Source organism: Cloeon dipterum, chromosome 1 (genome assembly GCF_949628265.1).
Source record: "Cloeon dipterum chromosome 1, ieCloDipt1.1, whole genome shotgun sequence".
Lineage (NCBI taxonomy): Eukaryota > Metazoa > Arthropoda > Insecta > Ephemeroptera > Baetidae > Cloeon > Cloeon dipterum.
In genome coordinates, this window is record NC_088786.1 from 28529134 (window position 1) to 28556655 (window position 27522).

At 40.2% G+C, this 27522-nt stretch overlaps 7 protein-coding genes across 14 annotated transcripts; 3 read left to right on the forward strand and 4 right to left on the reverse strand.

Moving 5' to 3' along the window:
- Positions 1-1501: 1501 nt before the first annotated feature.
- On the reverse strand, positions 1502-9797 carry LOC135948170 (cytochrome b5-related protein). Its single transcript, XM_065497301.1, has 6 exons — positions 9640-9797; positions 5392-5603; positions 5186-5283; positions 4055-4275; positions 3307-3680; positions 1502-2281 (listed from the first exon to the last, which is right to left on the reverse strand). The coding sequence occupies exons 2-6, from the start codon at positions 5596-5598 to the stop codon at positions 1847-1849; spliced, it is 1335 nt and encodes a 444-aa protein (XP_065353373.1). The 5' UTR covers positions 5599-5603; positions 9640-9797; the 3' UTR covers positions 1502-1846.
- Positions 9798-11932: 2135 nt separating this feature from the next.
- On the forward strand, positions 11933-15394 carry LOC135934330 (poly(ADP-ribose) glycohydrolase-like). 5 transcript variants are annotated; one of them, XM_065475985.1, is made up of 14 exons: positions 11933-12066; positions 12120-12214; positions 12269-12492; positions 12655-12755; positions 12818-12908; positions 13059-13429; positions 13580-13683; positions 13744-13897; positions 13952-14082; positions 14246-14517; positions 14616-14763; positions 14829-14945; positions 15000-15092; positions 15146-15394. In XM_065475985.1, the coding sequence occupies exons 2-14, from the start codon at positions 12148-12150 to the stop codon at positions 15313-15315; spliced, it is 2043 nt and encodes a 680-aa protein (XP_065332057.1). In that variant the 5' UTR covers positions 11933-12066; positions 12120-12147; the 3' UTR covers positions 15316-15394. The 5 variants fall into 5 exon arrangements, with proteins under 5 accessions (XP_065332057.1, XP_065332059.1, XP_065332060.1 ...); XM_065475987.1 differs by having other exon boundaries at positions 12269-12486; XM_065475988.1 differs by having other exon boundaries at positions 12269-12361.
- A 154-nt stretch (positions 15395-15548) lies between these two features.
- RpS20 (ribosomal protein S20) lies at positions 15549-18047 on the reverse strand. Its single transcript, XM_065475998.1, has 4 exons — positions 17905-18047; positions 17477-17594; positions 15744-15943; positions 15549-15657 (listed from the first exon to the last, which is right to left on the reverse strand). Exons 1-4 carry the CDS (start codon positions 17905-17907, stop codon positions 15601-15603), a joined length of 378 nt encoding a protein of 125 aa, XP_065332070.1. The 5' UTR covers positions 17908-18047; the 3' UTR covers positions 15549-15600.
- On the reverse strand, positions 16044-17594 carry Taf8 (TBP-associated factor 8). Its single transcript, XM_065475997.1, has 3 exons — positions 17477-17594; positions 16987-17254; positions 16044-16891 (listed from the first exon to the last, which is right to left on the reverse strand). Exons 2-3 carry the CDS (start codon positions 17223-17225, stop codon positions 16264-16266), a joined length of 867 nt encoding a protein of 288 aa, XP_065332069.1. The 5' UTR covers positions 17226-17254; positions 17477-17594; the 3' UTR covers positions 16044-16263.
- A 127-nt stretch (positions 18048-18174) lies between the features above and the next one.
- Mettl3 (methyltransferase like 3) lies at positions 18175-20857 on the forward strand. The gene is made up of 8 exons (XM_065475990.1): positions 18175-18401; positions 18522-18759; positions 18816-18996; positions 19106-19232; positions 19284-19467; positions 19523-19822; positions 20293-20619; positions 20678-20857. The coding sequence occupies exons 1-8, from the start codon at positions 18272-18274 to the stop codon at positions 20790-20792; spliced, it is 1602 nt and encodes a 533-aa protein (XP_065332062.1). The 5' UTR covers positions 18175-18271; the 3' UTR covers positions 20793-20857.
- Positions 20680-22654, reverse strand: JMJD4 (jumonji domain containing 4). Of its 2 annotated transcripts, none has more exons than XM_065475996.1 (8): positions 22481-22654; positions 22079-22354; positions 21860-22008; positions 21658-21803; positions 21367-21604; positions 21092-21309; positions 20863-21033; positions 20680-20812 (listed from the first exon to the last, which is right to left on the reverse strand). In XM_065475996.1, exons 1-7 carry the CDS (start codon positions 22548-22550, stop codon positions 20868-20870), a joined length of 1263 nt encoding a protein of 420 aa, XP_065332068.1. In that variant the 5' UTR covers positions 22551-22654; the 3' UTR covers positions 20680-20812; positions 20863-20867. The 2 variants fall into 2 exon arrangements, with proteins under 2 accessions (XP_065332068.1, XP_065332067.1); XM_065475995.1 differs by having other exon boundaries at positions 20686-20809.
- kz (putative ATP-dependent RNA helicase kurz) lies at positions 22655-27416 on the forward strand. Of its 3 annotated transcripts, none has more exons than XM_065475982.1 (16): positions 22655-22778; positions 22842-22873; positions 22994-23104; positions 23169-23360; positions 23422-23658; positions 23719-24008; positions 24068-24389; positions 24491-24721; positions 24772-25371; positions 25463-25636; positions 25694-26236; positions 26299-26524; positions 26575-26712; positions 26761-26929; positions 26988-27085; positions 27144-27416. In XM_065475982.1, exons 1-16 carry the CDS (start codon positions 22655-22657, stop codon positions 27218-27220), a joined length of 3564 nt encoding a protein of 1187 aa, XP_065332054.1. In that variant the 3' UTR covers positions 27221-27416. The 3 variants fall into 3 exon arrangements, with proteins under 3 accessions (XP_065332054.1, XP_065332055.1, XP_065332053.1); XM_065475981.1 differs by having other exon boundaries at positions 22743-22873; positions 24772-25012; positions 25070-25371; XM_065475983.1 differs by having other exon boundaries at positions 22739-22877.
- The last annotated feature ends 106 nt before the right edge of the window (positions 27417-27522 follow it).

Genomic DNA, 27522 nt, shown 5'->3' on the forward strand with positions numbered 1-27522 from the left:
TCATCATATTGAGCACCGAAATCCAGAAGCGAGCAGTGGTTAAAAGCCCCATTGATTTCAGCCGGACCTCTTTTGATCAGCGCAGACGGACGACGCCGCCGAGAACCCCTATCCGACGAATTTCGTGCTGCCGCCCTGCTAGATAATTCTCCCTGCTCAACTCTCTCTCAATTCTGTCATAAAAGAAGACACAATCAAAACTAAAATAATTAAAGTTTTCTAGTTTTTTTCTGGCAACGATATAATAAAAGAGAGAATTTAATGAGAATTTATGAGAAACTAATTCGTGAAAGCCAAGCCGGTAGTGCTTCAATCTATAAACCAACCAAGAATCTGCACCAGGGTGGAGAACATTAAATTCACCGCTTGAATAGTATTTTCTCCACTATTTATTTCTTTTAAATAGCTTTCTTCCCCCTAGAAGCATTTCAACCGTGAGTTCAATGAGTGGTTCGAGAGCTGTTTACTGCTTAATTTTACATAATCTCAATTTCATTGTATTATTTATTTATTCTCCATTCAAGATACGATTAAATTAAAAAATAAACAAGAACAAAGTTAAAGCCTGATCGTAAAGATTTTTTTATTAATCAAATAATGTACCATATTTGACTTATTTGGAAAAATAAATTTACTCTCATTTTCGTTTTTAAATTATTCATTTAAAAAATCATTTGGTCAAGATCAAGATATATTTTATATCAGTTGAAAATGAAAGTTATCATTTTGAAATAAAAATTTATTTTTGAGTTTACTAAACAATATTCGTGCAGGTTTTTAATTCCACTTTCATGATGAGTGTATTTCGGACGGAAACTGGGAATTCCCAATGGTCTCCGAAATTACGGCGAGACAAAGAAATTTTTCTGGAGCTGGACGATACCTAATTTTTATTTGTGTGGCAAAAGTTTTGTGATAATATGCAAATAATTGGTTATGCGTGCAAAAAAATCAAAATTGTTAATGGACAATAATTCTTAAAGTATAAATATCGAAATAAAAAATTAAACGCCAAATTAATAAGTTGAACTTTTAAAATTAGCAAAATGGCTAATTGTAAGCTCTGCGTACAGTACAAGAAGGTGTTAGTTAATGTCAATGATAGTTTGCCTTTCTGAATTAATCCACACAGAGCTTAGCCAGTCATTTAGTTTAATTTTGAATTATTACCTATTCTCTGTACATTTTAAGTTTCCAATATGGTTTGACTTCAACAAATATCTGAGATTTTTACTCCTGTTTGTACTTACATGCTTATTTTCCTCGCTGATGTGGAGAGCGCTATCAACATATAGACTTAAACTATAGGGAATGTCTTGAAATACTTTTATGTAATCAAACTTTTTAACTATGACTAAAATTTTCATATGACGAAAAACAATTAATTAATAATAAATTGACTGATGTTGATGTTCAATCAATTCAGTCAATTATTTAGTCATAGATATAGACTTGATCAGTTTCTAACGCGAATTGATATTGAAATAAAAATGCATGCGACTAATTGATATATACGTAAAAAATTGGAATGTATGTCATTTTTATTAATCATAAATTGCCTTATCATATATATCGACTTATTACATCGTTTTTAGTACCATGAATCTCCATTGTTCATCAGTCAGATCATCACAATTTTTATTGGTTACGTGACTTTTGTTATGTACGAAATTCTTAGATTAACATCGAATTATACGAGAAAAACAGGAACAAGGAAGCACCAGCGCTAAAATAAATGAGCGCACACCTATAGGAAGTAATGCAAGACTGATTTTCAGAGAAAAATCTATTTATAAAAGTCTCAGGAGGATACCGAAATTTGGCAAGTTGTCAAACGGTAAAAAATTTACAGCATCTTTTTCTCCCTCTCCTCGGGTGGTACAGGGTTAGGCTCGTTCCTGGCGAGCTGCTGGAACTGAGAGCTGACGAGCGGAATGGCGCCATCCACTCTGTACCTGATGCCGAAATCGGCCAGGGTCTGCTCCAGGATGGGGTACATCTGGCGCAGGCGGAAGTGGTCCACGGTGGGCATCAGGTGGTGCAGCGTGTGATGCCCAAAGTTGCACAGCACCAGCACAAAGTGCCACCAGCTGCCGGAGCTGGAGATGTCGCCGTCGGTAGACACGCTGACGCCGTTCAGGTCGCCGCGGTCGATCACGCAGTCCACCTGCGCCAGGCCCCAGTCGCGGTCTTTTCGCGTCGCGTCGCCGTCGTGAACCACCTCAGGGTGGTGGTGGCCGGCGTTGATGCTTGTCAGGGAGTAGACGAAACTCGCGGTTAACTGCAAAAGAAAAATAAAGTGAATAAAAATCTGGACCTGATTGATCATTAGATTTTGTAACTACAGATCATTATCTGCGGATTAAAGGAACAATCGCTGATTAAAACAAAGCTTTTCATTAAAAAAAACTCTGAAATCGTTAAGGATGAAGCCTTGTTATTCATTTCCTATCAAATACAAGGATTAAAATCAAATTACCAATACTATATCAGATGATTGGAGAAAAAATTTAATTACGTTAATAGCTATTCCTTCTGTAAATTGAAGCTTGCAGCTTAGAAAAAATTTGGGGTAAATTTGTGCCAAGTTAGAAAAAGAAAACAAAATATTTTAAAGAGGAATTTACGGCATTGTTCTTGTAAAGAAATCAGAAAAAAGCAAAAATTATTGCAATACAATGACGGTATTCTTGTATTCTTTTTATTATATTTTTTTTCAAGAAATGCCCTCCACGTGTTGGTCTTGATTGTTATTATCATTATTTTTTTAACTTCTGCGTTCAGCAATCTCGTGGGCCATAAGACCACCAGGTCCCAAAAAACACCGCCGAATGGATAACATAGGACCCGAATGGCCGTAGAGGAGCTCGGGCCCAAGTTAGCAATCTTTTCGCTTCCCCGCACCGAGGTCTTTGATTGAAACGCCAGACATTTGTCCCTAAAGCGGCTAGAAAGGTGCGAAAAGTGTCGAGTCGGCGCCGGTGCACCTCCCGCCAACCCATTGAGCTTTTTGAGCATGTCAAATCGCTTAATTATATAACCACCCTTTGCGATCACTGACGCTATTATGCTAAAATATCATCCATTGCTTTGACACTCCTAAGAATGCGAGCAAACTGGCACATGGAAAAAATATATCTCTTAAATAGTGAAACGAATTTTCTGCTTCAGAGCTAAAAAAAGAAAAGCATTTTGTTATGTTAATTTATCATATAAATTTATGATTTCAGCTTATCAGCCTTTTTTGACGTTATTTCATTCAAGCCTAGTTACCTAATAGTTAAATTGTTATAAAAATTAACTCACAATCATAACGGGCCAAAGGTAGAGACTTGCGGGCGACACTAGGCCCATAGCGGCGGGCACGAGCAGGGCTGAAAGGTCGTTGAGGTCAGGACCATGCGAGATCACCCTTCTGGCGAACTCGGAGGGGAACATCAGGGCGTAGACGATAGGACTAATCAGCCAGCTGGCGTATCTTTCGAGCACGTTCTTCTCAGGACGCGGCAGCCAGGGCAGCCACGGCTCAAGCAGAGATACCTCAAGGTCAAGCACGCTGTTCGGGTACAGGTGGTGGCTCAGGGTGTGGTAGATGCGGAAGTGCTTTGCTGACAGCATGCTCAGGTTCACGTAATAGCGACGCCACTCGTTCCGCATATGCACAAAGTTGTGCGCCGCGCCTGTGTTGCAATCCGTATTTTAATTATAGCTATATAACAATTAAATATAATAACAGAGCAGCCACTTATCTCAATTGTATTTTAATCGTTTCCATAAGTTACGCGTATGCAATTAAAACGACGACACATGTGATTTTTTGTATGATAACAATAATTTAAAAGGTTCAATGCCTCTGCTTCTTTCAAGGATTTGGAATGGCTGAACAGTTACTAATTATATATACTATACTTAATATTTTTAAAGGCATTAAATCAGCAGACATGTCTGGAGTGCACAACCGAAATAAAAAAATGCGTTTCAGGTATATTTTGTCAAATTTTGAATATTTTCAAGGGCTTTGAAGATGTTGAACTTGAAAGAATCATTAACTCACAAACAGTGAACGCAAGCAAGACTCCAGCGAGCATGGCGAAGTCGATTGATGACTTGTACGCACTGATAAGGGTGCAAACGACGAAGGCGGAAAATAGTGAGTCGGTGACTAGTTTTGACTCTGCTGACGGACCCTTGAGCTGCGATGTGGAGAATTTCTGCAGGACTCGCGTCTTGAACGTGTTGTAGAACCCGTCCGGTAGGAACGTGTATGGTGAATTTCTATACAGTAAAATTTTCATCATAAAACAAATTTTAGAGCTCCAATAACTTACTCATATTAAATATATTAATTTGATCAAATAAAAATCCAACGTCGTAAAATTAGTCGAATAAATTTTTTCTAAACCTGTACGGAGTAGAATCTTACTTGAATTAAATTAATAGTTTCAAATTGGTCTTTATAATGGTTCAAAGGGCTATTTTGCCCTATACTTAATAAGAGTTGAGAAACAGATCATTCTTTGAAGTCGTAAGTTGATCAAACTTATAAGGTTTTCAATAAATCCGAGTTTTTTTTGCTCTTTTTATCCCTGTCCGAGGACCGGAGGACCGGGAAGGGCGCGCACTGCACTAGCACGAATGCTGAAACCCGGGTCCCAATAACACCGCGAACGGATAACATGGGCGCACCAGGCCGCACAGGGACCCAGCCCACTCAAGGGCCACTTGCCTCCGCACCGAGGACCGCATTGAAACGCCAAAGCACGCATGCTGGAAAGGTGCAAACCAGCAAGTAGCGAGTCGGCGCCGGTGCGCCTCCCAGCCCGTTGAGCAATTTGAGCAATTCGAGTCACTAAACTAACCACTTTTGGCCATTTCTGACATTGGGTAGCCAGTATTAGATCTCTGAACTGCTCAAATACCTCTCATTGCTTTGACACTCCTGAGAGTGCCTTAACAATGCGAGCCAAAGGGCTGGTTCAATTAAGTAAAGTAAAGTAAAGTATGAAATTCCTATTTGTTGTTTTGCAATTGAAAAACGGACTTCATCTTCCTTCCGCTGTCATTTATTTCTCATTTCAACCTAAGATTTTATGAAAAAAAACGTAATTAAATAAAAATAGAATACATAATTGATAATTCTATGACAACGCGCAATTCAATCCTCTTAAAAAAAAAATTCGCCTACCTGCGTTCACTGATCGGGCGCACTTTGTACTTGTCCAGCATGGCACGTGGCAAGCTGGTCAGGTGGTGCACCTCGAAGGCCTCCGTGATGTCCGTCCCCTATAATTAAGTAAATTATCTACATGATCGCACAGGTCTTTATTGGCATATATATATTTATTGATTTTACTATGTACTGTTGCAACGCTTTTTTTCATCGAGTTACACCTTAGTAAGCTGGAGCCAGTCGGCGCCGCCAGGATGCGAGTCGACGAAGGTGGAAAAGTCGTAAAGGTGGTCGTGAATTCGCCAGAGGCCGTGGGCGCCGTCGTCCTTGCGCCGTCCCTCTAGCCAGCTGATCGACGACTTGGCCCAGATGTCGCGGTTGCTTGGATACTTCCATAGACCAGGGAAACTCGAGCCGCGAGGGGCCATGCCGCCTGCGAACGTTCACCAAAACTCGTTTTGCGTTTTGATTTCCAAAAAAAGGCTATTAAATTTTATCCGACACATGAGCTCAACCGAAAGCGCGTGCCGGTTTATAGCCTCCACATATTTCGACGAAATATAGACACATGTCATGTACCAGTTTGACGTCTGACTGACCCACAAATTTTTCGAAAGGTTTTAACTGGTGAAGTGTCGAATGTTTAAAAAAATCATTTCTCGGCTTTTTTTTGAATTGACCCCATAATAATATTTGTATGACTTGTTTCACTGCTAGAACGAATGAAACGCAACAAAACCTCCATTGGGTAATCTTATAGGTGTATACCGTTTATAATTTATCTATGTCCCAATTAATATTGCCCTGCCTCGTGGGAGGATTTTCACGCTCGCCGTATTCATATTGTAGAATGGCCGCAACGTTGCCGCATAGATGGAAGGCAGAAATCGCAACTATGAACACTTTAAATGAGTGTTGCTGTAGCGGTTCCCGAACACTCACATTGCCAACAGAAAATCGCAGACGTGTAATTCCACTTAAATTGCTACGTAAGTTAGTTACGAATATTGTTGCAATTACCATTAAAATGATGACCTTGAGCGCACGAATGAGTGATATATAGACTGCACCCTCCGCATGTCAAATCTGGCAAACGATTCTGAATTTATTATTTTTCTTACGTAAATCACGATCACCTTGAAACCTGAATGTGTTTCTATTGGTTGAAAGTGATTTAAGAGGTTCGCCACTATTTTCACCATGATTATCTCCGAATCTATGCCTTGCGGCGAATCAGAACCTGTGCGTAAACGAGTCCGCAGTTAGCATTTATTTGGCTCATGCACTTGAATGATTTAATCGAATTGAGAGTTTCCTGCTTGTCGCCCGTCACTAAAATAACGCGCGTGCTCAAAAATCTCATGATTCCTGGAGTGGCTTTGTATTTGTACCCAAGCACTTCCGAAGGTTGCGCTTAAAGAGAAGATTTTATTTGCACGCTCTGAAAAACATTCGCATGATGCTGCGTAAATAGGCTTTCAAAAAAATGTCCTGAATGCTAATTACTTATGCAGAGAAAGGAGTGTTTCAGTTGATATAAGAAAAAGTATCATAGTACCATCATTAATCTGTACTTTCACGTTAAAATATTGCTTTTAACGCTTCTTTTATTATTCTTGCTCCGAGTCAAATACAATTTTTTAAATTTATTTGTGTTTTGCTAAATTGAGCAACGGCACTGATAAAATGAATGCAAAAGCCATTTCAGTATTACATAAAAAATCCTATCAACTAAATATTCTTTGAGATTTAAATTTAATTTTTGTCAGATTTGTCAGACAACATTGGACAATAGGCGCACTTAATTGCAAGATGCAAATAAATCTCGGGGTAAGAATTTCCTTCCATGGTTGCTACTCTATATGTTGTTAACATAATCTAGGTTCTGGAGGTTCTGGCTCTCACAGAGTTTGCGAGATACATAGCTAATTATTCGAAAAATGGGGCGCTGCGTTTAAAAAACTAAAAGTCACGCACACTTCTTGACTTTGGCGATATCGATTTCGACACATAAGCAGATACATGAATTTCCTATAATATTACAAAAAATGGAAAGGGTAACCGCAAAACTCGCCTCGAACACGTCCTTGTCTGGAGCAATAAACATTATAGTTCTGGTATAATCTCTATCGGCCACACTGTGGAGCAAAAAGCGAGTGCGCCGCTATTACAGCCACATTTTTTGCACGTGCTTATTCAAGTGACGCGACGGAAAGTCCTTGCTCTTTTTTCCTCTTGATGCACGTGGCGAATTTCGAGTGTATGAGAAAAAGGTGGTTGCGAATCGACGAGTAATCCTGCGTTGCCTATTGTGACAGACACCACCTTTTGTGCGTCTGTCAGGTGCATGCAACTCTTGAGACATGAGTTACAATTGTATACGATTGAAGCATACAGGATGGGATGTGTAAACGTAAAATTGCAATCGAGAATATTGACGCGGGGGCAAAAAGTGCCACCGTCGTCATGGCTCGTACTTGCATTTAAAAATCAATTTTCCTCCTTTCAGTGATGCGCACCAGGACATTGAAAATTTGCTTCGCACTGAGGGCACCTTCATATTTTTGCCAAGGTTTTTGCAACTATTTTTTTTTGTTTGTCAAGGCTCTGCAATTTTAATATCGCCCGCTCCAATCTTTTTCAATTCACTGCTCACGTTCAACGCGTTAATTGCTATTATGCTCATTGCTCATCATCGCAATATATGCAAATTTACAGCACGCTCTTAGCGAGTTTATGTAAATACATTTTTTTGCGTGTGACTGCTCGCAAATCCAAGGTAATATCACTTGATTACGAGGCAGTGAAATTTCGAAGGGCGCTGCTAAGAGTAGAGTTTTACGTAATCCAAATTGCACGTGTGCACTGCTTCAGTTGCTATAATGATTGTAATTCTAAATTGAAATAAAATCACTGTTTTACATTAAGAAAAAGGGCTGGGCATGGGTATTAAGCGGTTTTTACAGCTAGTTTCTCCCGCATTTTTGGTGCCCATGAAAAATTAGATTTAAAATGTTAAAAACAACTCAAAAACCATGAGTCAACAAAAAGTAATAATAAAGTCAAAAGTATTAATAAAGTAATAAAGGTTAATAATAATAACCAAAACCCTGTTTTCCTCTCCATATAGGGTATTTATTCAATACTATTTTCATGAGGTGCAAAAAACCGCAAAAAAAAAAACACTGCACTGCAAGTTTGGGAATCTCCCCGGGAAATACCAAGCCCTGATTGATGCACATGGTCTGTGCAAAGTTAATCCATCCAGCGCGAACATCAGCACTGCCGCTTAAAAGACAAGGCCAAGAAGAGCACATACTCGTACCAGTTTTGCTCTGATCATAATCTATTTTTAGAAAAGGTGGAAAACAAATGAGACGCATTTTATTCTTTTTTTGTGGCGCATTTTTTCCTGCTTAACTCATTTGACTTTATTAAAAACTACGATTTTGATAATCAAAAGGCACGATTTGAAATAAATAGAATCGAAATTGTTGTGTTTGAAAGAAGTAATTATTTATTAATAAACAATGGAGTCTTCAACACGCCATACTCGCATGAACTGCGTAAAAGTTTCCCTACGATTTTAATATTTGTCACGGTCATTGATATTGCAGAAGATATTTAATTGTTCAATGCTTCATGATCCATTATTTTGTGTCTGCTGAGAGGATTGAGTGAGACATTGATTGCTTTTAATCATAATGCGTCATAAATATAACATCTAGAAAAATCAGAATTGAATTAAAAAGGGCGAACAGGAGAGTCACACGAATAAAAATTGAATCCTACGGAGCATGGAAAAATAATGCTTTGCATGAGTTAGTTTTGAAAATTCTGCACCTGGAAGTGCTTTGATAAAGTTAGGCCCATTTAAAATTATCTTTTTGTAGAGTGAACCTTAGACGATTAAACGCAAGCATTTTCATGCTTGGATTCCACGACGTATAAATTCCTTGGCGCTATTATACTAAATTGCCCGTAGAAAAATCAGACACAGGTATTTTGATGAGATGAATATATTTTTGCGTAATTTATCATTTTTGGCCGCAAAAATGAAATTTAGCAAGAGCTGCAAAAAGCACAATTTTTGCAGTATGAAAAATTTAAAAAAATATCTACATATATTGGCTGGACTTGTAATGTTTTTTTCAAATAAATATAATTTTATAAAAAATCAAACTATTATTTTCGGAAAGAGTAAAAATACTAAAAAATTTGGTCGACTTGAGAAATAGGTAAACTCGATAATTTAATATATGATTTCGGAATATGTGCGCTCCTTGCTCTGCGCACAGTTTTAAACTCTACAAATCTTTTGTGAGAAACTTAAAAGCTTGCCTTACACAGACCCGCAATGAAATAAATTTAAGTCTAAAAGTAATCGTTTAAGTTTACACTGGCAGTAATGACTACGACTCTATTAGCATCATGGAGTTGCATTATCTAAATAAATTGTGTAGTCTTACCTGTCACACTATTATTCGGCGTGACCAGCGTCTGTGAACTGCTCAAAGCCTTCGCATTGATTGAGATCCTAAATATGAAGCAGTTAATTTGGCGGGGAAACCTCTCTCTCGACCGAGGTAAAAATTATGATCGAATTTGCCGGTTCTTGAATGGTGTTTGCCATAGGACTTGTCTGGCGCGCCCCTCCATTCCTTGGTCTCGTCGACTACGCGACCGGCCCTGAGAGATACCCTAGCAGGCATTTTTTGGCAATTTTATTAGATGGCTGCAACGCACTCTTTTTTGGCTTGATGTCGGCATATTATGGCTAAATTATATTAACTTTCAGGTCATTTCAAACTACTTTAATTTGAATCAAGGTATATCTATAGCAAAAATTATTCAATTTTTTATTTTTATTTTTCAAGATCTGATATATAAAACTTCGAGTAGTGTACGTATACGCTGTTGTTTATCAAGACATTTTAGTGCAATAGTAAAAATCCAATTCAAAATTATTGTACAAAAAGGGAAAGAGGCAGTGTCTCATTGTCAGACGTGACCAGCTATAGGGACAATTGTCTGCTTCTCGCTCTTCAATTTATTAGTTAGTGTTGAATAACCGTATTTACTCTCGCCTTATACAGAGTCTATTCCGCCAAATCAACTAGGCTTTGTAAAGGGGAGGTCAACCTTGCAGGTATTGCCTGATTAACGAAATTAACACTTTCGTCTATGTTTAATAAAACGCCACTATGTACGCTCACTTTCTTGACACACGATTAGAAAGGCTTTCGATTCCGTGATACTAGAAGGGTTTCATAGGTTAGTTAGTTCGAGCCGTTCGAGCAAACTTTCTTTTAGCGAGCTAAACTAGCTTGACTAGAATTTCCTTACTGTTCACGATGCGCCGCTGCCTCAAAATTTTAGCGGCTGACAAGACCCATAACTTTGAATAATATTCAAGCAGCAAAAAATTGTCTATATTGTTTTTATTTTTTTCGAATCTGACCGATGGCTTACATGGCTGGCATAGCTCAGCCAAATTTTAGTCATGGGGCGGATGGTGACCTAAGAATAACCGGCTTGCGTGGCAGACAATTCTGGTTGAGTAAATTAGTTAAAAAAACATATTTTTGAAATTCGCCCATGATTTTAATAATTACATGGTTAACAAAAAATACTGACTTTTTATTTTTATTTTTTAACCCTTTCCGAGGACCGGGAAATGCGCGCACTTTGCTAGCACTGAACGAGCCACATGCCTCCGCACCGAGGACTTTATTGAAACGCTAGACATTCGTCCCGTCATGCTAATCGCACGCATGCTGGAAAGGTATGCAAACCAGCAAGTAGCGAGTGAATTGGCCTAGATGAGCTATTAGAGTCGGCAAGGAGTCTTTCCAGGCGGTCACCCATCCAATCTACCGACTATACACGCATGTTGCTTAACTTCGGTGACCTATCGAGAGAACCGGTTTATCCAACATCCTAGACTTTCGAGCAAACATTTAGATAAATTCCATTTTAGATTTATTATTATTTTATGTATGAGACACCGACGGTGTACAACACATGAAATATATCTTGTTACAAAATAGTTAGGAATTATTTTATTATATATTTAACAGCTTGGAATAGCGTAATAGTGCTATTTTTACATTTGAGCAAATGATACGTCATACATATCTAACCACAAGTTCTTATTTAGATTTATCTTTATGTATGTTTTAATTGTTTTTTAGCCCTATAATAATAACCTAATTAATTTACCTTAGGAAATTTACATTGGAAAAATGAAAATGATATTATGATTGTTATATTTTGATCAAACATTTACATAATAAATATTTATACAGAGATCAAGAGCTATTTCACTTTAAATTTACGCATTTTAATCATTTTCATAGGTTGCAATAAAAACGTGTAATATTTTTTAATTTATAAAATTTATATTATATGGAGTTTAGTGGAAATATCACTATCATTTCAGTGTCTTTTCACGTAATGTCATAAAGTTATCAAAATTAATAATAAGATAAAAAATAGCCCCTAAATAAATGGGTTGTTATATATATATATATATATATATATATATATATATATATATATATATATATATATATATATATATATATATATATATGTATATATACATAAATGTTTTGTCACTTCCTCTTTTCTAGTGAATCTTTTTCAGCGCTGTAGCCTTCGATGAAGGTTCTCAATTGAATACACTCTGTAAAATATAGTGTGCACGTGCAGCGCACACAATTTCAGCCTTCTTCTTCCCAAGCGCGCTCTTTTGGAGGCACAAGAGCCGCACCCCCTTTGCCGCTAAACACTAAACACAATAACAAAATCACCTAAAAGCTGAAACTGAAGCAGATCTGAATAAGTGGACCTTTTCAGTCTCAATTCAACTGTGTTCACGCGGTTCTCGTTAGGTAATCTCTCTTTTGCCCTGTTTATGCATACATATCTTCAATTTTTCCACCAGTCTTCTAGTCTAATTGATGCACTATTAGATGGATAGCGGCGCAGAACCTGAAAGGAAGAAGGTTAAATTGATGGAAAAGGATGCGCCTGCTAATGGTCTGTAGCTTCAATTCCTATTCATTTATTTTTTATTTGCAATGCGCTTTGCAGGATACCATGAGGGGACTACCGACGAGGATGACGAGATGCATATCGACGAGCCGTCTTCTCCAGACCGGGCGGACCATGAGAACCCTGTCGCCGGTAGCTCAGATCAATGGGAGGGTGGCAACTTTCACGCCTTGTCCCCAGAAGGGTCCAGTGTAGCCTCCAGGGAGGAACATGACGAGGACGTAATGGAAGACACGCCGCAGACGCAGAGCAAACCCGTAAACGTACTGTTCTCCTCCTTGCCATTTCTCCAAAATCGCGCTCCTCTCTGGAGGCTGCAAGGACTGGTCAATGCATGATTTTTATATATATGCCAAAATGTAGAAAAGCAATTAATTAATAACAAGTGCCATGCCCTATTGTATTAAGCAATTAATTTTCACAAGGTTTGCCCTGGTCGCTCGACTTTGGAAGACCTGAAGTGGAAAACATCTACAACCTCTTTGCCACCTGTGGAGCCCTCCCCTGACCATTTCGTCTTTTACAAGTATGTAAATGAAATTTACGGGATGTTCAGGACTTTATTGCTGTTGGTGAATTGTCCGACAGATTACCATGGGAAAACAAAGCTCCGGAGCCTCGCAGCGCGCCTTTTGATTTACACCAGTCAAGCATCAAACTTCCATGTTGTAATAGTTCGGTGAGGCTTAAGACACTTTGCTCTAAAACGTTTGTAATTTGGTACAAAGCCAGTCTTCCCGTAGATATATAATTTAATCTATGGATTTTTGTTGCTATTATTTCTGTTTCTACGGTTGTATAAGATGAAATTTCAATCAATTTTTGACAGGTTTGGCAAAGAGTGGAAGAGGCGCTGAGGAGCCGCATTAACAATGGCCGGCAGTTAATTGAGATCATCCAAAAGTGCAGCGGCCGCAATCTGGACTGCAACCTATTGCTGGAGCTTTTGCACGGCAGAAGGGAAGCGAGCTTCATCGAAGAAGAAACAGAGAACTTGTTCGCAGTTGTGATTCCCAAGATCCAGCAGCTGGCTCTGAAGTTACCTGAACTTGTGAAACAGCCAATTCCTATCCTCAATCCAGGACAATCCATCAGCCTGAGCCAGCTGCAGGTGGCTTCCCTGCTGGCCAATGCATTCTTCTGCACCTTTGCCAGCCGCAAGAGGAACGTCAACCACATGCCAGACATTAATTTTCAAGGGTATTATTTTCTCATCAACTACTACATGTGATAATGCCCAATTAAAAAGTCTGCCGTCAGATTTTAAGGATAATTTTTGCCATTCCTCAAATATTTATGTTGAAGTGAATCACTTAAATACAAATTTAAATTAAAAATCTATTCTTGCAGGCTGTACTACCTGCCTAGAGGTGACCAGAGTCACGTTGAGAGCAACATGGAGAAGCTCAAGTGTCTATTTTCTTACTTCCGCAAAGTTGATTTAGAATCAGGGGGTGAGCTTTGCATTCAAATGTTAGTACTATAAAACTTAAAAAAACTTGGTACCGTGGCAGAGCCTAGTGGCGTGGTTACGTTCCACCGGAGAGAGGTGCAGAACAGTCCACAATGGAATGAATCAACCAAGCCTATTAAAAGACTGCACATCAGCCGCAAAGGCACCATTGAAGACGATGGCACTTACATGCTGCAAATGGACTTTGCTAACAAGTTTGTTTATAATTTAAACCTTGAAATTGCATTACGTTGTAATCTCTCTTAAAGATATCTTGGAGGGGGCGTGCTAGGCCAGGGGTGTGTGCAGGAAGAAATTCGGTTCGCCATCTGTCCTGAACTGATCGCTGGCTGCCTCTTCAACAAGGTCATGCTTGAAAAGGAAGCCATTATCATTTGTGGTTAGTCAAATCGTAGCGAATTAGCTTTTAGTTTTTGAAAATATTCCTTGTAGGTTAATTTCACTGCAGAGGAATTAATATATTTTTTTATTTATTCAGTTATCATTGTGGCGTTTAAAAAAGACTTAATCAGTTTTATTTCATTATTTCATAATTTTATCAGGAGCACAACAGTTCTGCAAGTACGATGGCTATGGGTCCAGCTTCCAGTGGGAGAGCAACTTCAATGATGTCACTCCGAGAGACGCAAGTGGTCGGTTGTGTGTGTCGGTGGTGGCCTTGGATGCCATACCATTCTATGGTCGCAAAAGTCGCCAGTACGAAGTTAGCAACATGGACCGCGAGCTTAACAAAGCTTATGCAGGATTCATGGTTGATGAGGGCGCCGAATCGATACCAGTGGCCACAGGCAATTGGGGCTGTGGGGTCTTTGGGGTGCGTTCTTTAATTCTATTTATTGGTGCAAGGCATAAACTTGTTTACTTTTTATATCTATTTGCTGCTATTTACTTATCATTTTTTTTATATTTTAGGGTGACCCAAAGCTGAAGTCGGTGCTGCAGCTGCTGGCAGCTTCTGAATGCGGCCGCGACTTAGTCTATTTTACCTTTAGAGACAAAAGCCTGATTGAGCCTTTGTACGAACTGCACTCTCTCCTTTTGCAGACGGAGGCCACAGTAGGTAAGTTCTACTTTATGAATTGTTTTTGCAACAGGATCTTAATTTTCATGCTTGATACAAATCAGGAGAAGTCTACAGAAATTTGATGGAGTACAAACCCTCAAATGAGAACGTGCTTAGTTACCTGAAAAGGAAAATTCAAAAGAATGTCCCAATAACCAAGTACATAAAGAGCTGTGCAAGTAAGCTGTAAATTAAAAACTAATCAGCCAACTCTTTACTCATGTGCTGTGTAGGACTTGATGAGTCAGCAGACAAGAATATGAAGAGCGAAGCTCAGTGCGAAGAGCGTGTCAGTGAACAAGCTGACGCACAGTTGAAACATAAAGGCAGGTTTCTTTCCATAATCTGAAAATATTGACTTTTTAATTTTATCTTGCAGATGAACCAGCATGTGCTGCCAAAGATGCTATCAAAGAGCTTCAGGGCACAACCCTTGCAGGGGAATCAACATCTGCTGAAGCAAAAACAAAAGAGGATGATAGTAACACAGCAGTGTCGAAAGTGAAATATCAAACTACTTTGGACAAGTTTTTTAAGAAATCGCAATAACTGTTTTGTGCCAGATTGTTTTTTAAATTTATTGTCCATTCCTTTTTGAAATCGGGGAATAAAGTTATTATCAATAATATCCTTTGTTTATCTCTTATTAGAAACCTAACTCTTAATTTAAGTTCCTAACATTAGGAAAGAATTTCGTATATATTGTACTTTCTCCATGATAATCTTAAAAATTATTTCTATTGATGAGTGCCAACTTTGCTCTGTGCAAATAAAACAAATAATTATGTAATAAAGGGCATGTTTTATTCACGCCGGTCCCTTTGCTACTACTCTTTACGAGTCAGCGATGGTCACCTCCACTTCTACACCGGGTTCAATGCTGATAGAGGTCTGGAAAATGAATATAAGTTAAATTAAATTGAATGAAATTTTATCGTTAGTAATGATTTAAAATTTCAGGTATGTCGTATACTTACGATCTGTCTGACGATCTCAGAAGAGCTGTGCAAGTCGATAACACGCTTGTGGATTCTCATCTGGAAGCGATCCCAAGTCTTGGAGCCCTCACCGCAAGGAGTCTTGCGTGTGGTGATGCGCAAGGTCTTGGTTGGCATGCGCACAGGTCCCTTGATCCTCAGCTGCTGCTTCTTAGCTCCTCCGATCAAGTCGGCACACACTGGAAATATGTTTAATAAGTACAGAGGTCTGCTTTCTGGGCTGTTCTAGAGCAAAATTTAAGATCAAAGTCAAGGGGATATTTAACGTAAAAAGTTGAATAGTGGCACACAAATCTTTATTTCAGAATTACAATATATAGTTGTGAAATCTATACAAGTTATTTTGGAATGATACCTTAAGCAACACTAAAACAGATCCTATGTCGGAATTAATATTAAAGTTAACACATTGAAAATGCAGGAAATCGTCCATCTGCTTTTCCACAAATTAAGCAACCTGGTTCTTAGCACTACAAGAAGAATGTTCACGCAAGTTCAATCAAATGTATTTGTGCGGCTTCTTGACAGCTTGAAGGTAAGGGTTATCGATCGGATCTTCAGATGAGATTTTCTCCGCCTGTAGGATATCCTTGCCAACTTCAGATTGAGAATCAGGGCATTCCGGAGGACTAGAGGGTGGCGACGAATCTTCACCATCAGAGTCCTTGTCCGTGTTCTGGCTTAGATCGAGGCCGCGCTTCACCCTCTTAGGAGGCGGTTGCAACTCCAGGTCCTCATCTTCCTCATCAAACACTTGGTCCTTGGGCATCAGGGCGTCGAGGAAGGGCTGCGGGTGCGGCTTACAAGCAACAAGAGGGAAAATGTTGACGTCGTCTGTTGTGAATAGACTCTGTGTGTCCCCTGTCTTGGCCACAAACTTCGTGAGGGCGCGTTCGATGTCCCTTTTCTGGGCGGCGGCCTTCTCCCTGAGGGCCTCATATTCTGTCACCGGCTGCTTGTGCGTAGGCGTGCGAATGTACGCGTGCGGGTCAGGGAAGGCAGGTAGGTGCTCAGGAATGTGCGACGGGTGAGGCAACTTGCTGCCTGCCTGCAGAATTGTGATCGGGCGGGGAGCAGAGCCGACACCCAATGCGGGCAGCACCAGACGTTGCTGGCGACGGGCATACCTGAAATTAATCCATTAGTATCGTATTTAAAAAATTGCCCAAGTTTGAAATCAACAAAATTTATGTTATAATTTGATTAAGGGATTGAAACGTACCTCTCAATGCCACGAAGGTCGATTCCGAGGTCAGCATAGGTCATGACGAGATCGCCAACCACAGGCTGAACGCGTCCGGCGAGTTCACAGTAGTTTCGAGCGGTGTTCCCAGTTGAAATCATGAACGAAGTGAGCACCTCGAGCATCGTTTCGTAGGCGATATTGTCCACGGCGTCAAAACCTGCTTCAGTGAGCAGCGCGCCCAAACAGACGCCCAGTACTGTCCGGTGCTCAGCCATCGCGTGTCTCAGCAATCTTCTGACTTAGACTGCGAACAAGCAAGAGGCGAAATTGAGCTCTGGACAGTGACTGGGATAACTGTTTTTACCACCCCCAGCGGAATGAATTTTCACCTTTGGTTTACCGATAGAGTTTGCGGTAACAACTCAAAAGCCTGGACACTATTTAGCGCCTTGGCTTTCAATGCAGCTTTGACCACATGTTAACACGAGAACCAAAATTCAGGCATTTAAAGTCCCTGAAAGTATACCTTTCTCCAAGCTCCTGACGTTCCTGGAAGTAAGGGTAATGCGGATGCGGTGGATGGTGTGAATAGTGCCGGCTTCACCCGCGGACGGCTTCTCAGTATCTCCACCCTTGGCGTACGACTGCAATGTTAATTTTCCCATGAGGTGGTGATTTTAATTGAAGTTTTCGCATAATTATGACAAAATTAATATGAACGGAGATAAGAGATAAGGAAAAGAGAAAATTAAGGAAATTAAGTAGATAATAGCTTTTCCCATCAGATTGTATGTATGTAACTTCTATTCGAAATTTTGAGGTTGCTACGAGTAACATAGCAGCATGTTCAAAGCTGGCAAGACGCTCCGCTGTTTAATAAAGTTTTACCCATATTATTAAATCAAAATGAGCTTAAATAAATTAAAATGATAAACTATACGATGAGCTACTTACCATGTTGATGTAAATGAAAGCGGCTAGTCGAGGTAATCAAGATAAACGCTTTGATCAGCGCTGAACTAGCCAGAGAACCTGATCACGACACGTGTGTCTTTCACAAAGATGCTAGCAAGCGGAAGCAGAGCGACCAATATGGCGGACGTTGCAAACCGGCATTATAACGCATGCGCTTTGAAAAAGGGCGTAACAGAACGCCGGCTAAAATTGTCAGTGTTGCCAACCGTACACGAAGTAAACAAACAACATCTTCAAACTACAGAGACACATTCGAAGCGCATAATATATAAGACAGGCATAGGGTCTCAAGTCTGTACTTTACTACTTCTATTTAATCAAAACTCCGGCTAAGAAATTGATCGAAATGTCTGACGCGTGGGAAGAAATCCAAGCAATCAAGAACAAGAGGATGAGTCTCAGGGAAAAGCTGCAGAAACGAAAAAAGGAGATGCAGAACATCCTCAACTCTTCAACTAACTTTGGGACCAGCATAGGTATATAATGACTTTTACGATTTGTTCCATTTACATACTACTATCAACTGCTATTGTAGCAATCCCAGTTTTAATTTTTACTTTCTATCATGCGGTCTCATTGAAAATTTTTTTACATAGAGGAAAAACCACCACCAGAGAAAAGTGGTGGCTCCAGTGCCACAGAAGTGGACGACACTATGAAAGTGGATTCGCAAGTTGAAAATGAATTATTGAGCTACCTTAGCGATGTGGCTATCCAACTACCTGTTGACCACTGTCAAGTAGCACAGACCATTAGTGCAAATTTGGGTAAAAAAGTGGTTGAAGAAGTCATTGCTAATTTACTACAGAAATTTTCTGCTCAAAAACTGATCAGGTAGTTTTCTTTAACTTGAGATAATCAGCTCATTTAAGCTAAAATTTACTTAACAGCATAAATGAGAGAATTATTGAAGGAGGGAAATCATTTGAGTTGGTGTCAGTGGAGCACGCTAAGCTTCTGGCTATGACCAACGAGCACAAAGCCAGGAAGAGAAAAGCCGAGGCCGAGGAAGAACTCCGGATTGAAGCAGAAAGTAAAGAGAAGCATGCTAGGAAGACTAATGATATCATGGTGATATGCTTGTTTCAACACAAATATATTGACAATTTATTCAAATTGATGATTTAACTTTTGTCATTAACGCTTTAATAATATTCTTTTTATGTTTCTTTAAATATAGTCATTGCTCTCAATGCCATCAATCAAAGAACAAGAAAGCAAAAAGGTTGGCGAGGAAATCTTTGATTTACTGAGTAAAGCAACAGCCAAAGAAAGGTCAATGGCAGAGAAGTTCAAGTCACAAGGAGGTAGCTCTCTTTTATGATTTAATTTTTTTTTCAAAGTGTTTGTATTCGCAGGCGCTCAGGTTAAGGAGTTCTGTCCCCATGGTACAAAGGCCGAGTGCGCTAAGGTCAACAGCAGCGGAGGTTCAGGGCGCCAGTGCTCCAAGCTGCACTTCAAAAAAATTCTGCAGAAGCACACCGACGAAGTGCTTGGTGACTGCTCTTTCCTCAACACATGCTTTCACATGGACACCTGCAAGTCCGTTAGCCCCTTATCTTGTTAGATATTTTTTTCACTTACTACTAATTGTCAGGTACGTTCACTATGAGGTTGACGGCGAGGTGGGTGGCAGATCAAGAGACCAGGAGGACGCGGCATCTCTGCAGCCTGCGCGAGAGGCGGCCACCACCCTGTTTCCAGCGCAGTGGATCCAGTGTGACCTGAGGTACTTGGACATCAACTTGCTGGGCAAGTTTGCTGTGATCATGGCCGACCCGCCGTGGGACATCCATATGGAGCTGCCTTATGGAACAATGTCTGATGACGAAATGAGACAACTCGGAATTCCAACACTACAAGACGAGGGACTTATCTTCCTCTGGGTCACAGGAAGGTTAGCAAAATATTGCGTGATTTTCATAAAAATTCTACTCCCCTCAGTGTTCTGTATCAGAAGATATAATTTTTCTTAAAATCAAGATCATTTCAAATATAAATTAAATAAAAACTGGGTTTAATTACTGTATTAAAAATTTCTAAATGCCCTCAAATTGCGTTAGCTATTTCATCTTTTTATATGAAATTGAACGCAGCTTCTTTGGTGTGAAGCGAACTGTTTAATTCTCTGTATTCCTACAGAAATGTCATTCTCAACTAGTTTCTGCTCTATTTCCTTTCCCAACTTCGGGCTAGGAATAACTGGGATCAGTAACAAATTCTCATGTTACATCTTTAAATTTTATTTTCCTATTATTCAACATCTTAAAAAATATTTTTTATTTTAAATCCATGAAACTGAGCAAACTGTGACACTTCTCAATCTGTCAGGGGTAGCAGCGGTCACCAATGAATTTTGTTTTGCAGAGCAATGGAGCTGGGCAGAGATTGTCTTAAGCTGTGGGGGTATGAGCGCGTCGACGAGATCATCTGGGTGAAAACAAACCAGTTGCAGCGAATTATCAGGACAGGTCGGACGGGCCACTGGCTCAACCACGGTAAGGAACACTGTCTGGTGGGCATGAAGGGCAGCCCCGCCAATCTCAACCGCGGTCTGGACAGCGATGTCATCGTTGCCGAGGTCAGGGCGACTAGTCACAAGCCAGATGAGATCTACGGCATTATCGAGAGGCTGTCGCCCGGAACACGGAAAATAGAGTTGTTTGGTCGACCCCATAATGTCCAGCCTAATTGGTGAGTTATCCTGCTTTAGATATCCGAAAAATGAAATTTTCATCTCTCTTAATGACAGGATTACATTGGGAAATCAGCTCAACGGAGTCAAACTGGTTGACCCTGCGCTTAAAAAGGCCTTCTTTGAGAGGTACCCTGATGGTAACTGTATGGGTCCACAGAAGGCGAAGTGAACACCATCCTATTTTATCTACTATTCACTGTAAATATCGTAAATATAACTAAAAGATTTAATTTACATACCACTTTTATTCTTTTTCCAAGCAATCCAAAAATATTTTAAAATCACAAGTGTCCACATCATTTAAAATTTCATTTTGTCCAAACGATTCTAACACGTTGAGCACTTTACGCAAGTCAAAGATAGTGTGTTCCTTTCCTAACTGCACTTCCTCTTTCTTGATTTGAGCAATTCTAGGAGAGAAAACATAGAAAGTTGACATCAAATAATTTTTTTACAACAGCAATAAACCTTTGATTTGCGATGTATGCCAACATGGCTGCAAATCCTTTGCAGTCAACGCCTGCCACAGCCTTCAAAACAACCTGGCACTGCTCCAGCCAACCTTCCATGTCCTTGCAGTCCTGCAATTCATTCTCAACTGCACGAAGACCTTTCAGGAGGTTGCGCCAGGCACCCTCTATGCAGCAACCGTTTAGCCAGTTGTGGTTTATGGATATTGTGTCCTCCTGATGATATTATTTTTTGCTAAACTACAAGAGCAAAAATTATTGCAAAAAACAGACCTCATTCCAAACTTGGTGATGCCACCCAGACGGCACGAAAATTGTTTGGCCCGCCAGCTGATCGATGATTATTCCACCTCTTGTCATTTCAGGCGAGAGGTCCCTTTGAAAAGGCAAGTCACCATGGGCGCTCTTCAAGTTTTCCTCGGTGCCAGGGGGAAAAAGAATCCACTTTTTTCGTCCACATATATTTGATGACCAGCTGAACGATGACAGCACATCTGCGTGCATTGGTGTCCTGACACAGGGTCAGTTTTTTCAGTGATTTGGGTTCTTGATTGACTAACTCACCATGACCCCTTGGGTCCCATGTAGACAAATTTATAGTCATCACCACCATTTTCAGAGGCACAAAATTCATTTAACCAGTCTGACCGAAAGATTTCTGGCCAGTGGTATGCTTTATAGTCAGGATATTCCTTGACAAAATGCCAGTCCTAGCGAGAAAAGTGTGATATAACCATTATAATTATAAAAATAATAATTAATTCACTTTCAAGTAAAGGCAAGGCTGGTCTTTAGGATGTCCATCAAGGGCATACTTTCGCCAGTAGTCGAGAAAGTCTGTGACCCGCATGTTCTGCTTTTTCTGTGCATTGAAGTATTGCTCATTGCAGTCTGCAACCGGGGCCACTGAATTTCCTGTCAACAGAATTAAATTTTGTAGTTTTTAACTACTAAAACGTAATATTTATGTAATAAAATTCCATACCAAAGTGACGTTTCAAAAATTCAAAGTTTGGACTGCCAGTGTGATCGACCCACTCGCTCAAGCACCTCCAGTTTTCTGTTAAATTTGCTTCTATCAGGCAAGGCTTGTTGACTAGCATAAAATCATTGAAGAAATCCGAATACGAGATGTGTCCGTCAACTTCATCTATTGACTCAATATTTTCAAACATAAGCCTTTGAAGAGCTGTTGTCCGCCAGCACTTGTCGATTTCTAAAATTTTCCCCATCAATCGAACGTTTTTTTCTTGAGTCAGTTCTGAAAAGATACATTGAAAATTTTTAATAAATATATTTATAATATTAAAAGACAAAAGTGAAAGAAGAATAAAATATTTAATATTATAAATTAATATAAAATATATAATTAGATGTGCTTTTTTACTTTTTCTTCTGACAGAGGCTGTGGTACACGAATTAACGTTGTCTTCTGACGGGGGTGATAGATCTGGCATGAGCCGTTTGAATTTTTGAGTCCTCTTAAATCATAATATCACAGATCACAAATAAAAAATAAAGGGTCTCCTGTCTCCTGCTCTGGTCCTGTTGACGCAGCCGCATGGTTGGTACGGATGCCACGCCCATTAAATCGCAACACGTGTGTTTCCAGGTTGGACTGTTTTCTTTTATACTACTCTGCACTCGGCATTGGCAGCAAGAAGTGCAAAAGCTCGAAAGACAAAGTAAAAATAATCGATCACGTTGTTTTGGAAATAAGGCTTATTTCCTTCTGATTTTTCTAACAGTCAATATTACTGTTGACTCTTGGAGCGGGAAAGTGAGTAAGTATTTTATACACATTTTTAACTCCAGAAACTTATCTTTAAAATGTATATACATAACTTGGAAAACGTAAAAATGACGTACATTACATAAAATATATTTTACAAACCCGCAGAAAGTCAACATGAGCAAGTTACCAAGACAGAGAAAGCGCAAGCGATGCGAAAGAAGAGAAGACAACGCTTTGACCGCAGACAAGATTCCAGAGCTGCCATGTGAAATAGAGGTAATTAAAGCAGGTTAAATCTCATGAGCAAAATAAACTATAGAAGTGCTTGTCTTACAATTAGATCGACATGGACATCAACAAGAAGAAGGTACCTTCGGCAGGGTTTGATTCCTGTAATGTGTTGGCTCTGCCTTCGAAAAAGATCAAACTGGCCCCGAAGAGGGCCAGGGCATTAGATAAGCGACCCTTTTTGTCCAAGAAAAAACGCAAAGAACTGGAGAAAATAGTTCAAAAAAAGGAGAAAAAGAAAAAGGTGTGAAATTACATACATGATGCATAACTATTTTTGTCACATGAAAAATTGCATATTTCAGAGAGGCTCCTTGTTAGAAGCACTGAGCAGCTTTCAGGCGCCTGAGGGTTTGAATTTTGCATCAGTAATTAACCATAAAAAGAAGGCCCCACCGAAAAAGGAAAAAAAGTCTGCTACTGAAAATATGGAAGAGGATTATGAAGAAGACCTTGAAGAAAGTGAGGAAGAACAAATGGTCCAGGCTCCTGTTGCTGCCAAAGTGCAATATTTGGTTCCAAAGCCAACAATGGTCCAAAATGTAATTACGATTTTTTTGACACAGTAAAAAACCATTACAACATCAAAATATATCTTGCAGTTCTGTCAATCTGCAATTGAAACCAAACCAAAAGCTGCCCCTAAAGTTGAAGAAGTGAAGCAGATTAAAAAAGTTGTGCCAGCAGAAGGAAAGACGCAGAAGGCGGTGTTTGTTCCAGTCAACAGATCAGAAAGCATGCAGGCTGCAAGAATGAAACTGCCCATTTTAGCTGAGGAGCAATCTATTATGGAAACCATAAATGAGAATCCTGTGGTGGTTATCGCTGGAGAAACTGGCTCTGGTAAAACTACTCAGGTGCCTCAGTTCCTATACGAAGGGGGTTACGCCAGGTGAGAAATAATCACTATTTATAATCGTACCCTTTTTTAACTACGCGTTTTTCCTTCAGCAAAGGCAAGATGATTTGTGTGACAGAGCCTCGGAGGGTTGCAGCAATTTCGATGGCTTCCAGAGTGGCCGAGGAAATGGGTCTGAGCAGTCGGGAGGTGTCGTACCTGATCCGATTTGAAGGAAATGCCTCGCCTAGCACAAGGATACTTTTCATGACAGATGGTGTGCTGCTCCGGGAGGCCAGGAGTGACCTCCTACTCTCCAAGTACTCTGTAATCATCGTAGATGAGGCCCACGAACGCAGTCTATTCACTGACATCTTGGTCGGGCTGCTTTCCAGAGTTGTCAAACTAAGGCAACAAAAGGGAAACCCTCTAAAGGTATTAAAAGTTAATTTTTTATTTAATGGTATCAGCAAACTGATAACAGTTTAAAACAGATCCTACATTTTGCCAATTTAAATATTTTCCTCTTTGCGCAGTTAATTGTTATGTCTGCAACTCTTCGACTGGAGGACTTCACAGAGAACACTCGATTGTTCAAAACACCTCCTCCAGTTATAAAAGTGGATTCCCGACAGTATCCAGTGAACGTCCATTTTGCGCGTGAGACTGCTGTTGACTACATGTCTGCAGCGTACAAAAAAGTCTGCAAGATTCACACGCAGCTGCCAGATGGAGGCATTCTTGTTTTCGTAACTGGTCAGAAAGAGGTAAATAAACTTTCATATTGTTTACTTTCATAACAATTGATACCCTACAGGTGAAACAGTTAGTACAAAAGCTGCGAAAAGCTTTCCCTCTGAAGACCCAATCAGAGCTTGAATCACAAGAGATGGATTCTGAAAAAGAACAGGAGGAGAAGACCCCATTGGAGTTTGATGAGATTGGCCGCAAAGGTTCAAACCCAAAAAAGAAGAAAAAGAAGAAGAAGAATAACGTGTCCTTAGAACCTGTCAATCTTGACTCTTTTGCTGAATCTGCACTAGATGACGAAGCTGCAGGTAACACGGATAAATATCAACGCCTAATTGTTTTTCCATTGCTAAAATTATTTGCAGATGCACTTGAGGGCGACGATGACGATGAAGACGGTGTGGACATTGATGACATGGAATTGCCAGCGCTGCGGCAGCCAATGTGGGTGCTGCCCTTGTACTCGCTGCTGCCTAGCCATAAACAGACCAGGGTGTTCTTGCAGCCTCCTGAAGGTCACCGGCTATGTGTGGTGGCCACAAATATTGCTGAAACTTCACTGACAATTCCTGGGGTCAAGTACGTGGTAGACTGTGGTCGCACCAAGCTCAGGAAGTGTGACAAAATTACGGGGGTGTCCACTTTTCATGTTGATTGGACTTCAAAGGTGAGATTTCTCATTAACGCTTGTAAAAATGATTTTCATGAAAGATGTCGTGTCCCATAAGAAAAAATTAAAAACAAAACTTTTCATTTAGGCTTCAGCAGAGCAGAGGAAAGGTCGAGCAGGACGTGTTGGTCCTGGACACTGCTATCGACTCTACTCATCAGCTGTCTTCAATGACAAGTTGCCTCAGTTCTCAGAACCTGACATATTGAGCAGACCTGTAGACGACCTCTTCCTGCAGATGAAAGCCATGGGCATCGACAAGGTGAGATTACTTTTTTAACAAGCAATTTAACTCTACAAACTGGAGTTTTATTTTCAGGTTATCAACTTCCCGTATCCTAAGCCGCCAAGTCATGAACAGCTGGAGGCTGCTGAAGTGAAGTTAGTGCTGCTGGGTGCCCTGGAACCTCCCTCAGAGGGAAAGAAAAGTGCTGGTGGATTGACCCCTCTAGGAAAGGCGATTTCAGGGTTTCCTGTGGCGCCGCGCTTTGGTAAAATGCTGGCCCTATGCATGCAGCAGAAAGAGCTGATGCCTCACGCTGTGGCCCTGGTGGCCGTCCTCTCTGTCGAACAATTGCTTCTCGAACCTGGCAAAGCGGTTAAAGAGTGTGCCTTACACGGCCAAGCCTTGCAGCTCGGTGACCCTGCCATTCTACTCAGGTTACTCTACGCGAGCGGCAAAGCCCTGGCGCGGGGTGGTGAGAAAGCCTTAAGCGAGTTTTGTGATATACATGCTCTTAGGCTAAAGGGAATAAAGGAGGTGGGCAAGCTGCGGGTGCAGCTTACCTCTGAAATCAACCTGGCTCACCCTGAACTTGGATTGTGCATCGACCCTATGCTGCCACCACCCAATGATTCTCAAGTGATTAACAGAGTCATTTTTTAAGATGGAACCAATACATATTTTTTTGCTTCTCTGAACAGTGTCGGATGCTGCGTCAGATCTTGCTGGCTGGCAGCGTGGACCAGGTTGCCATGAAAGTGGATCAATTTGAATTAAAGGAGAAGAAAGAAAAGTGGAAATTGGCTTATCGGACTCCCTTGCTGGAGCAACCAGTTTTTCTGTCGGGCGAGAGTGCTCTGAAGAAGGCCAAGCCACAGTGGGTCATCTTCCAGGAGCTTTTTGAGACTGGCAAAATCATGATGAGAGGTGAATATACAGTGATTTTTTGAACGTAGTGTTGAACTTATTTATTTCAGGTGTTACTGTAATTGAGCCAGATTGGTTGACAACCTACGCACCCAGTCTCTGCAGGCTGTCCCCAGTTCTTCTAGATCCTGCGCCAAGGTTTGACTCAAGGAGCCAGAAACTCATGTGCTGGGTCACGGGAACTTTCGGTAATGTCAGTTTATAGATACATTTTGAGGTTTATTTATTTTGTGCAGGTAAGGGTAACTGGGAGCTGCCTCGAATGGAGATCGAGATTCCAGAGGGACCTGAGAGGTACAAGTACCTAGCACTTTTCATTGTGGAAGGTGCTGTTTTTCCCTCGCTGGCAGAGTTCAAACATCAGCTCATACTAAATACAGGCGTCATGACAAAGAGCTATTCCAGGTATGGATTTTTATTTAAACTTTGAACATGGGAAACTTAACTTTTTTACCGTTCACAGTTTAGCCCCCAAGTATGCTACAATGGTGAACCAACTAATGTTGAAACAAGCAGACAGCAAGCAAAAAATCGAGCAACTGTGGAAGAAGGATCCAAAATGTATTTTTTTATTCAAATTAATTAAAATTTAATTGATTTATTTTTTCTTCCATCACAGATTTGTTGCAAGCGTTTAAACAGTGGATACCTGAGTCAGCGCACGCTAGAGCAGAAACTCATTGGCCACCTTCCTGAAAGCTATTGTTAATATTGCAAAATTAAATCCAATATAATAAAAAATCATGGTACTTTAAAATGAAGCATTATATTAACCGCCTAATAATGTAGCTTATAAAGTGAACTTTTTTCTGCTCTATATCCTATATCATATATATAGGATTTATCATTATTTACTTTCAAATAAAATAATTTGATCAATTCATTAATTTTAGATCTTGCGTTTTTGCATGGTTCCCGATTTCCCGACTGTATATTTTCTGATGTAGGAGAGTTGCCTCTTCTTTCATCCACATAAATACACCGCTCTCCTCACAGAA